Raw genomic sequence first — 11,314 nt, 5'->3', positions numbered from 1 at the left:
CAACTGATAAACAATATAGAGAATAAAAATTTTTAGCTGTCCTGAACGTATTTTTTAGACTTAAGGATGCACATAAGTAAAATTGGAATGCATGTACATGTGTGAACGTGAGTCCAGAGAAGGGCAACAGAGCTGGGAAAGGGGCTGGAGCACAAGTGAGGTGAGGAGCAGCTGAGGGACCTGGGCGTGTTTATTCTGGAGAAAAGGAGGCTCAGGGGAGACCTTATCGCTCTCTACAACCCCCTGACAGGAGGGTGCAGCCAGGAGCCCGGAGGGGGGAGGACTCTGCTCCCAAGGAATCGGTGACAGGACGAGAGGACACAGTCTTAAGCTGTGCCAGGGGAGGTTTAGGTTGGATCTTAGGCAAAGTTTCTCTCACAGAAAGGATGATTAGACATTGGAACGGGCTGCTCAGGGAGATCGTGGAGTCACCGTCCCTGCAGGTGTTTCAGGAAAGACGGGACGTGGCACTCAGTGTCATGGTCTAGTTGACAAGGTGGTGTTGGGTCCCAGGTCGGACCCGACGACCTCGGAGGTCTTTTCCAGCCCAATCGATTCCGTGGTTCTATGAATGTGATTCGGTGATTCCGTGGCTGCCAGCGTCAGAGCGAGGGCGATGTTGGGGTTACGCCGGGCAGCGCGGCCCCGGAACGCGCCCCGGAACGCACTCCAGCACTGCCGGCGACAAGCGCCGGGCGCAACGCCAGCGCTGCCGCCTCGCAGGGACGACGTCCCCCAGCACCTCCGAGAGGTGGTCCCGCCCCGCCCCGCCCCAGCCCCGCCCCGCCCCGCCCCAGCCCCGCCCCGCCCCAGCCCCGCCCCGGCACGTCCGTGGGCGGGCGGGCGCTGCCGCCGCAGAGCCGCCGCCGGGGCCGCGGGTGCGGAGCGCTGCGCCTGCCTCCCGCAATATGCCTCCGCTGCCCTCGGGCTGCTCGCCATGCCGGGCACCTGCGAGCGCCTCTCCGCGCTGCTCCCGGGGCTGGCGGCCGCGCTGCTGCCGCTGCTGGTGATGCTGATGCTGGGGCGGCCGCCCCCCGCCGCCGCCGCCGCCACCCGCCCGCAGCAGCAGCGAGCGGCGCTGCCCGGGGGCGCCCCCGCCGCGGCACCAGGTACCGACCCCTCCCCTGCACCCACCTCCCCTGCGGGATGGCTCCGCTCTCCCCCGGGCTCTGCTCGCCCGGGGAACCCCGGCGTTTGCGCCGTGCGGGCAGCGGTCCCGGATTCGAAAATGAGCGGCTGTGGTTTGGCTGGAGCGGGATCCATGTTTGGAATCCGCGGGTGTGTGCGCGGCCGCGCCGGGATGTGGCCGGGATGGCCGGGAGCGCCCCGGGGAGCGGGCACTGACCTGCACGGGGGTGCGCCGTCGGGCGCCCGGAGCGCGGCCTTGGGTAGTGGGGCTCCAGGGATTCCTGTTGGCTGGCAGGAATCTCCACAGGGAGATAGCCGAGCGTCCATGGAATATAAATATATATGTCATAGACATGTATTTATTTCTGTGTATATTTGTATCACTTTAAAAATAAACCAGCTGATTCGTGTGCGAGCATCTTGAGCCTGTCAAATGCGTGATGGGGCTGATGAGCTCGTTAGTTTTTGCATCCCCTCTGCAGAATGGATGATACATTGCTTATCCAAGACCACGAAAATAATGTGCTTATTTCAACTTCAGGCCTTAGTTTTGCAGTCAAATATTTGAGGCTACCTCTTTGCAGAACCAGAGAAAATGATAAGGTGTCTGTACTGTCATCTCGTTTAAAAAAAATATGTGTATAGTCTGAAGTTTAGTGGCTCAAACGACGATAAACCCAGCATCAGTATTTTTCTTGACATACTGCCTTTCACCAAAGAATTTCAAGATGGTTTCAAACATGAATTATTTAAGACCTTTTAACACCAAGGCTCCTTTTTGGCATATCACTGGAGCATATGTTTCATTTTTAGCATATAGGCATGCTTCTGTTTCCAGTTGACTTCAGGAAGGTATAAAATGTGCTTAGTTTTAGGCAGATGGTTAATATTTTCCTGAATTGAAGCCAATTTACAAAGCTGCTGAAGTATATTTGTTAATTAGGAAAGCAAAGATATTAAATTACAGTATTTGCTTGCAACTTCAAGGTATAGAACAAGTAACTAGATTTGGTAGAATACGAACAGAGTCTTAAATTTTTCCTTATACACTCTTAAAATGCCCCAGTTTGCTCTTTAGGTCTTCTTTGTGGGGGTTTGTGTTTGTGTTTTTCATTATTTTCCAAACATTAAAACTGTAGCTAGCGTTTTGAAGAAAGACATTTGATGAACATCTTGGTCCTTGTTTTCCATTTTCACTGATGATTTTTCATTAGTTTGTTTCTTATCATACTTTTAGTAGAATATACCATTAATCACCATCAAACACCACTTAAAAGGCATTGGCAGCATTTCTGACTTGGGCAGTGAACATTTTGCTCATTAAAAATTGAGTGGCAAAAAAAAAAAAGACAGTTTTTCTAATTCAATGATCCTCTTTGGTTTCAGGTATTGATTTCTTTTCAAGAAGCTCTGTTACCTTATCTCCTTCAGCCCTGGCCAAGGTCTTTGTTGGTATCTAACATTTTGATGCCTGTTCTGTTGGCTCGCTGTTGTTGTTGCAGACTCACGTGCCCAGTTCTTGCTGCTTTCTTTTATTTGCGCATTTGGCATCATGGGTTCTGAGGTATGAGAGTCCGGAAAGTGTCTTCTAGTCCACAGCTTTCGTAATCAGTAGCAATTTCTGAATGTTAAAAATTATCATTTGAGTTGGTTGTCAGCATTTGTTTACGTTATGCTTAAATACAGTTAAAGATTTATTTCACTTGTTGGCTGGATTTCTAAATGATCTTGATTAATTTTTTCGTCTATAAAAACTGAAAAAAACCAATGGTGGACTTTGAAAAAGATAAGCTAATTACTGCTCTGAAACTTTACTTATTCTGAAGAAGCTATTAAGCACCTTTGTTTTTCTGCATGGTATTTCAGTAAAGCATGTAAGTAATTTTTGCTTTATTGAAATTTTTGACATTTTTTAAAAGGAGAGTGTGACTCCAGATGTATATTTAATGGATACTAATGTCTTTTTATGTTAAATTATCATTTGATGGTTTACAGCTGACAGGTAGGCAGGATAAATGGCTGCTGCCTTTCCAGCAGAAGACTGGCAGCAGAGCAATCCCTCGGGGCAATGCTCTGGAGAGGCCGCTCCTGCAGCTGCAGGTCCTGCGCTGGGAACTGCCAGGCAAGCAGCGGCTTCTGCAAGTGAGGAGGAGTCTGGCTGAATTTAGGTTTGTGCAGTGTGTTTGTGATCCCAGTGCTGCTACAGCAAAGGAGGCTTATCCTCCCTGGCGAGGGAGGGTGCAGAGCTGGGGCTGGAGTTCACAACCTGCTGTCACTTGACGTTTGTTCCTGTATCGATGGCCCTGTTCTGTCGAAGCTCATTATACCGTTTTACAGATCAATTCCCTCCTGGATTAACTGACTTCTGCCAGTGTAATTATTGTGCTGTCTGAGGAGAGATGCTGAAGTCAGCACAGCTGTGTGTAGTGTCTGGGGTGCACACTCTGTGGTGACATGGAAGTGCAGTGGTGAGAAGGTAGTGGCACATCGTGACTGAGAAGGGTTTTTTGTTCATCTCTTTCTTTTCCCCTAGGAACAACAGCAAACTTACCACTGGCAAGAGAAATAAGTGAATTCTTTAACAAGGCAGAGAACACATACAAGAGGCACCCAGTTCATGGAGTTATTCTGACTCGTCTCATCTAACAGATACAGGCATTCTTTGAAATTAAAAAAGAAAATTAAAAAATTGGAGAGAGAGAGAGAGACAGCCCTCTCTGGTTAGGGTGGTGATTGCTGGAGTGGAGAACCTGCCTTGGTTCTTTCTTATTCACAGTGATTTTTTGCATTTTCTGTGTGGCAGAAATCTGGGCTCTGGTGTGCAGTAGCAATTGAAGAGAAGCCGCTGGGAGCTTCAGATATTCATCATTGAGGTCAGCGGGCTTGAGGCCAGAATTCAGTGAATTATTCAGTCCTGGCTCAGATCCAGGCAAATCTGGTTTTCTTTTCCATTTTCCCTTTTCTTTATCTTTATTGAGGTGCGTTCTTTATGGGAGCTGAGGGTTATGTTCTTTAATTCTCATGAGACTTGGGATATCTTGATGTGGGGCATTGTTTTCTCTTTATAATGCAGATATTGTGCTATAAATAGAGCAGAGACCACTAATTGAATAAGTGATAGTTATTTGCATCAGCTCTGTGGCAGATCTGACATGTACTGAATGAACAACATGCTTTGCAGAAAAAGCAGCTGTGTCAGTGGAAGCTGTCACTTTACGTGGGGTGACATACAGCATCTTCACGTTGGAGGTTTTTTACCATGTTGAGATGTTAAATTAGACTTGAAACATGTTTTAAAATAGGTGTTTTTTTCAAGTGTGGGTAGTCCCTGTACCTTTTGTAATCCCAGCATGAACAAGAAAAACCTTGCCATGTTTTTTTTGTAGACCATGACCAATCTGCCCCGCAATCCAGAATTCAAGGAAAAAGGAGTTTATTTTGCTTTGGTATATTTCCTTTTTTTAGGCAGATGGCTTTGCATGAGATGGGGAGATTAGCTTGGTTCTGTAGGGTGAAATTCAAAAGCTGTAGCAGCTAACAGTAGTGCTGAACAAAGGAGAGGGGGGAGTTGGAATTGCTGTGTGCATTTATTTGTTAATACACAAACCCCTGTTTGTAGAGACAGATGACATAAATACGTGATTGTTGACAAACCCAGAATAAAATTAGAGATTACTTTTTTTACCTGCTGGAGACAAGTACACTGCCTGGATGCTGCTTGTGGAATTTGGTTCTGAGCCCATTTCTCAGTACTGTCTGCCTGCATGTGATGATGAGTGGCTGCCTAATGTGAAGCCGTGTTGTAGACAAGTCGTTTCCAGTTCAGACTTTTCTAAACTCTTTTGTATGTTGTCTTATTCTTCCTGACCATTCAAAAAGGAGAAAACTTTCTCATGCTTCCTTTTTATTTGAGGTACTGAAAGAGAAATATTTCTCCAAAACAACGATGTGTGGACTTACTGCTTTTTTAATTGTGGTGTTCCATGTTTTTTGCCGTAGAATATTTTTCCTAATGACTTGTAATTTTGTGCGTAGTTGATACTTAGGTATTTAGACTAGCATTTGGTTATCTCATTATGTTTATCTGGGTTTGAATTTGAGCAACAATACATAATAATGCACTTAAAAAAACCCAAGGTGTAGTGTGACTGGCTTTTTTGTCACTTGATGGAACAATCTTTATGGTTTACTGTCTCCAAAGTCACTGGATTGGGGATTAGTATGGCAGGATTAAATCCGGTTTTGTTTTGGAGCTTTTGTTGCAGTCAGATACCCCAAGAAAATGAGTGAGGAATTAAAAGCTGTGTGGGAGATTCTTTAGCATTCCAGTAAGGAAGGGAATTCAGTCATTTTCATGGCTCAGTGATTATGTAGGATACAGTTCCTGCTCAAGAAGCCAGGGCTGTCTGAGTAGAGACTTCTGATCAGAGCTGGCATTATTTATTTTGTACAAGCAGCAGCACAACCCTCTTTTCCTGTAGATGCTGGAATGTAACTGGTGTCAGGGAAAAAGTTTCTTTTCAAGTTAGAAGTGTTACATGCACACCCCAGACAAAAGGTTTAGTGCAAGCAGCTAACTCCACCTATAGAAATAAGCTCAGAAAATGGCTTTTGATTTGCTGTTCATTTTTGCCAGGATTCCCAGCCTTTGGTATTTATAATAATGGCTTCTCAGCTAGGTGAGAAAGAATGCAAGACTTAGACTTGTCCTGATTTATTGGAGATGATGTTCTTAAGAGTCTGAGCTGTTCTAAGACTTAGTAATGCAACAAAATATCAGCAAGGGCATTAGGACACTGAGAGGGGATAAAGCATCCGCAGTTTGAAATGGGAATGAATAAGGAAAAAAGAAATATTCATAGATGCACCTGCTCCAGGATATAGGTCACTCAGTTGCTAATAAAGGAAAAAGTGGAGTTTGGGGTTTGTCGTGGTAAAGCACACATGAAAAAAATATGTGCTGTGTTTTTATTTCAGGAAGAGAATCTGCATAAACGTACTGAGGAGTTCTGAAGAGTACGAGATCTCTCCTGAGCTGAAAGCTTGCTTTTATTGAAGCCTGTAATACTTTATACAGCATCATGCTCTATACTTCAGAAAGCTAGATTTCAAGAAACTTGTCTTGATGGTAGCTTTCATTATAAAGAACTGAGAGAGACAATGTGTTTTAGCATCCATGGAATCAGGGCCCATGGTTACATGGTCAGAAGTGGCAGGAAACAAGGGATAAATGATGGCAGGAACTGACACCTATTGCAAGGTGGTAGTTTTTGCAGTTCTTATTTGTTTTGCTAAAGTTTGCTTCTTGTCAGTCTGTTGGCAGAAAGTACACCATCAAAGGCCAATTGCTATGCAAAAACATTCACAGAATTACTATCAGGCTGAGAAAAAGGCAGGTTGAGAATTTGGAATGCAGCTGCTATCTGGGTCACTGGGGATCTGTAGCATGCTTTCTCTGTGAACTAGCTCAGTAGATGAAGTCTTTGAAGACACAGGCAAAGATCTGAGAGGAAAGTTTATTCAAAATAAACTTAATTCTTGGTGTGTCAGACTTAGCAAAACAGCACAGGTTACTTTGTTGTCTTGAAAGTTGCATATTTTTATATCACTGTATCCTTCTGTAATGAATAGGGACTTGAGGCACAATGTGACAGAGTAAATGTGTCCTCTTTATTACTCCTGATGCTGTGTCTCATCCCTAATTCATAGATTTTTGCATCTGGGGTGCTGTAGGAGCACCCAGGTTCTGTGATCAACAATTTCCCTTGAACCATCAGAGCTAGTGTACTCTCAAATAACTCTTCTGTGCTTAGTAGGTTGAAACCAGCAGGTCTAGTTCCTCCTGCCTAATCCTGGTTTGCCAGGGGTGTGTCCCAGCACAGCTCCTGCGTACTCCTAGCCTCCACCTTCCACACATGGCCTCAGGAAGTTGTATTCAACAGGCTGCAAAGCAGCTGTTACATTTCTTGCTTTGCTTCTCTGGCACTAGTTGTAGCAGAATACACGAGGTTTGAGAACACTTTCCCTGCTAGCACACGTTTGAGGGGAGGATGTGAGTGTGCTCAGCTTCACAATCAGCAGTAGGGAAGTATATTTGCTGAGAGAACCTGTGCTAGGGAATTCGGGGTTAGAAAGTTGAAGAGAATGAATTCGTCTTGCAGAGGTCCTTAAGCCCAGTGTTCAGTAGGGCAGATTTTACTCAAGATGTACTCAGTTGGAATAGGCATTCCAGATCCATTCAGGAGCAGAGCTGGGTTCCTGGGAAGGGGCAGTCTTTCCAAACTCTGAGCCTGCAGCACAGAGCACGTGCTGGTGCATCCCCACCACATCTCCCTTTCACAGCTACCACAGACACACGCTGTACGGAGGGCAATCTTTGTGCAGTTTGCTGCCCTGTCATTTTGGGGGGATTTGGGTCAGGAAGGGATGACTCTTAGATCTTCCATATGAGAGAGCACACATGAACTGTAGTGTGAACAGGTTCTTGTGACTAGAGCAGCATCAACAAGGATGGTCCTGTGTGTGGAGGACCCTCCAAAGCACCACGTACCTTAACACAGCTTCTCAGGCAGAATGCAGGGCAAATGTATGGCACCAGCAGTTCTGTCCAGTAAAAAATCATATGCTGTGAACTTCACAAGCAGCTGTCAGTAGTTTGTAGAGGATGTGGAAAAAGCCCCCTCGTGTCTCAGGTTGAGCAGCTGCCCTAAATTTGGAAATTACTCTGCGTGCCCTCTGACTGTAAGCACATTGTGTGCATTCTTGTAAACACCATAGTGACAGGTCTGCAGCTCATGACACTTGCATGGCATCATCCTGGTGATGTGTGGCGTTGTCTGGTGTAGCTCCTGGAAGCCACCCTGTGTGCCCTGCTGGGGTGGGCAGGCCTGGGGGTGATGTTCTTGCCTGTCTGTGTGTGCATAAGCCCCCTAAGTCTCACCAAGGGCAGACATGAACCCTTATTCTTTCCCCTCAGTTTCTTGTCCTTCTTTATCTTCCCTGATAATGCTTCATCACATGGACTCATAGAGAGTCTCTGCTGTCTGAAAGAAATCAGACTTCAGGGCACAATTGTCACAATGTGGAAATGAGACTATTGAAGGAGATGGGTTACAGGGTCAGTTCCTCCTGCTGGACTTCCCACATGACCCTTTCTCTGGCATTCCACATTTAGTGTTGATAGTGCCAGGTACCTGAGAAACTGCAGTTCTACCGAGGGAAGAGGCACGAGGTAGCCTCTCATTGAGATCACATGAAATAAATTATGGCTTGTGGTGGGTTAAAGAGCAAAAAAAAATTTTGTCCCTCTACCTTCTGATATTCCCTGTCCCATTTTGAAAAATCTTGTGGTTTTGGTGTGGGTCTTACCTGGACCACTGGCAGCTATAGCAAGTTAAGCTGCATGACAGCTGTGGTGGGGAATGTTGGGGGTTTTTGTGTGTGTTGAACATGATGCAGTGCTTGTAGGTGTGAGTGTGAGGCACATATTGAGCTGTGTGCATTAGGAGGTCATGAAGCAGAAGAACAGAGAGAATCTCAGAGCCACTTCAACATGTCCCCTGCACACTGTGGTTGAAAGCCATTATTGATGTGACCACTGCACCCCAAAAGTGCTCTCAGGTGTGTGGAGTTTCATTCGATTAATGAGGGCTTCAGCCTGTGCCTCTGAGTGTTGGCTTGGATGCTTTTACTAAACACAGTGTGGTTATAGGCAGATATCATTATTATGATGATATCAGATATCATCATTATGATGCAGCTTATTTTGGAGGAAAGAGCTGAATTTAGGTGGGTTTTGTTTGTTTGGGTGTTTTTGTTCATGTGTTTCAGTGTGGTTCCTAATAGTTCATCTGCTTCTTCTGAAATGTTTTCTTGTATTTCACTTATTTTTATTTTTTTTATTTCTCATGAATCTTTTACCTGTATTCAACGCTTGAACTTTCCCACTGGAGTGTGCATGTAGCTTTCAGGGTTTGTGTTGTAGGTTATTTTAGTTTCAGATCTGAGCAACCCTTTCATTACTCAAACTGATTTTAGTTTCAGAATCATTGGTATTACTGTTTTCATTTACTGCAAGTGTTATTGAGTAAGGCCATGCAAGATGAAGTATATCTTTTCACCCTATTTCCATAATGAAGCATGGAATTTGCATCAGGTTGTGAGCCCCAGATTATCATAGGATGGTGTACTCCTGGCAAAACTTTCAGACAGATTTGCTAAATGTATTAAGATTAGCAGCTGAAATAAACCAGTCAAGTGAAGATGATACTTGTTGGTTTTATTTTCTGTGACTTGAGAGTAACTGAGGATCTGGAATCGGGTGGGTGTTCAGGCTGGAGGGGCCATCAGAGGCATTCTTAAAGCAGGGTTGGCTCTGAATTCAGACCCGGGAGCTCTTTCCTGCCAGGCCATGAAAGGCTTCAAGATTGGGGAACGTCTCTGGGCAACCTATTCCAATGATTGTTTATCCTTAGAGAGAAAAGAAAATCCCTCAGGTCCAGTCAGATCCTTCCCTGCAGTTGGTGGCTGTTGCCCTTCATTACCCTGCCCTGCATTTCGACAGAGCACTTGGCCCTTTATCCCTGGTAAACACCTGGGTGTGGGAAGGCTGTTGTGTAGGGCCCCCAAAGCCTTTCCTTTGCGAGGTTAAACAAGGCTCAGGTCTTTCATGTGCTTTCCCCTAATGCATGCAGATTGGAACAAAGTGGAGTTACACCCTCTGCTGCAGATTTGGGGCTGTTTCATAAATATGCATACAGTTGGCTCAGTCTGCTGAGATAGATAGCAGTGTGTAGCATGGTTATGAAACTTGGCAAGACACCAAATCTGTTATTATTAATGACTCTCCATGGGCAAGGCTTCCAAAGGAAACCAATAGGAACATTCTCATGGAAGTTATTTTCTGTGAAGTAGCAAATCTGGTTGATGATTTGTATGTGCTAATGTGAGCTAAACTGGAGAGAAGGTCAGTGGTGTCAAGATATTTGAAAATATTGGCCATTTTGCTGGGATGAAGAAGGACATGCTTGCCCTCTCCACCTATTATAGAATCTAATGGAATTATAAAAAGTTTTTCATGTAATTGTGGAAAACATTTTTCCTCTGTTTTGAAGCATTTCATTAAGTGACTGAACAGGAGCAATGAGTGGTTTTATGTTGGGTAAATGCAGAATTTCAGTAGATTTTGGAACAATAAAAGCTGTTAATAACATGAATTGTGGCTTGTGATAAATATCACAGGAGCTTATTCCATTGTTTCTGGGAGCAAAGGAGAAAACTTACTCTCACTGGGCTGCAGTAGAGATTTTCTTTGGATTACAGACCACTGATGTTGGGAAAATCCTCTAATTAAATTCAGCAGAATAGAGACCCAGCAAAACATTTGTGAGATCCTGCATAGCTAGGGTGCAGCATTGGGCAAAAGAATCTGTCATGCCTGTTTGCCTCTTAATTAGTTGTCAGGTTCCTTTCCCCCCTTTTGTGTTTTTGTTGGGTGTTTCTTCTTAAGCACTGTAGAGAAAACCTGTCCCTCAACAAGTTTGCTGGATTCTTCAGCGTTCCATGGAGCAGATTGTCCCAGCAATACTTAAGTGCATTTGTTTCCCCCCAGTCCAGCTGGCACAATCTCAGAGGTGCTGAATGAATCTTGAGTATTTGGGGGGAAGAAGAAAGTGTTTACTGCTCCATTTTTAGCCTTGGTGTCAATAAAACCGTTTCCATCATCCTAGAAAGGTTTCCATGGTGCTAAGTTGTTTTCCAATTACTCCATACAGGACTTGGGCCAGTTGCTGAGAAGGGAGAACTTGTTTGTGCTGGAGACAACACAGCTGGGGCTTCAGCTGGCTCCTGGAGCACTTCATCCAGTGAGGAGCTGTAGCCAGGCAGTAATGATTCTGAGCAGCAGTGGCTGAATCATTAATGTGCTCAGCACTGACACTTACCTGGATGGCATCCATGGGTGCAGAGCAGTTACATTATTGTGGTGCAGTCTTGACTCCATTGTTTTGCTTTAGCCTGTGATCTGCTTTGACAGAACTTCCTCTTTTTTGAAACTTTTTTAAACTCTGAGGAATAAGACTTAAAATAAGTAGGAATCTGCAGTAATTTTTCTAGTACCTGATGTTGTATTCATTGTTATTTTGTGATTTTTGATAATTCACTTTATGAAACTCAACTTTAATAAAAA

General features: G+C 44.7%; 1 protein-coding gene across 1 annotated transcript in view; it reads left to right on the top strand.

The window, feature by feature from the left end:
• Positions 1 to 601: 601 nt before the first annotated feature.
• The window catches only part of FAM171B (family with sequence similarity 171 member B), a 32,999-nt gene continuing 22,286 nt past the window's right edge, over positions 602 to 11,314 (top strand). The window contains exon 1 of the mRNA XM_042040737.1: positions 602 to 1,109. Within this exon, the coding sequence (XP_041896671.1) occupies positions 617 to 1,109 (493 nt within the window). The 5' untranslated portion in view covers positions 602 to 616. The remainder of the gene's footprint in view (positions 1,110 to 11,314) is intronic.

This window comes from Corvus kubaryi, unplaced genomic scaffold (assembly GCF_017639235.1).
Source record: "Corvus kubaryi isolate FWS band 111438036 unplaced genomic scaffold, C.kubaryi_AGA036_p1.0 37396, whole genome shotgun sequence".
NCBI lineage: Eukaryota > Metazoa > Chordata > Aves > Passeriformes > Corvidae > Corvus > Corvus kubaryi.
The sequence above is the reverse complement of the archived record's forward strand: the minus strand, read 5'-3'. Positions and strand labels throughout refer to the sequence as shown.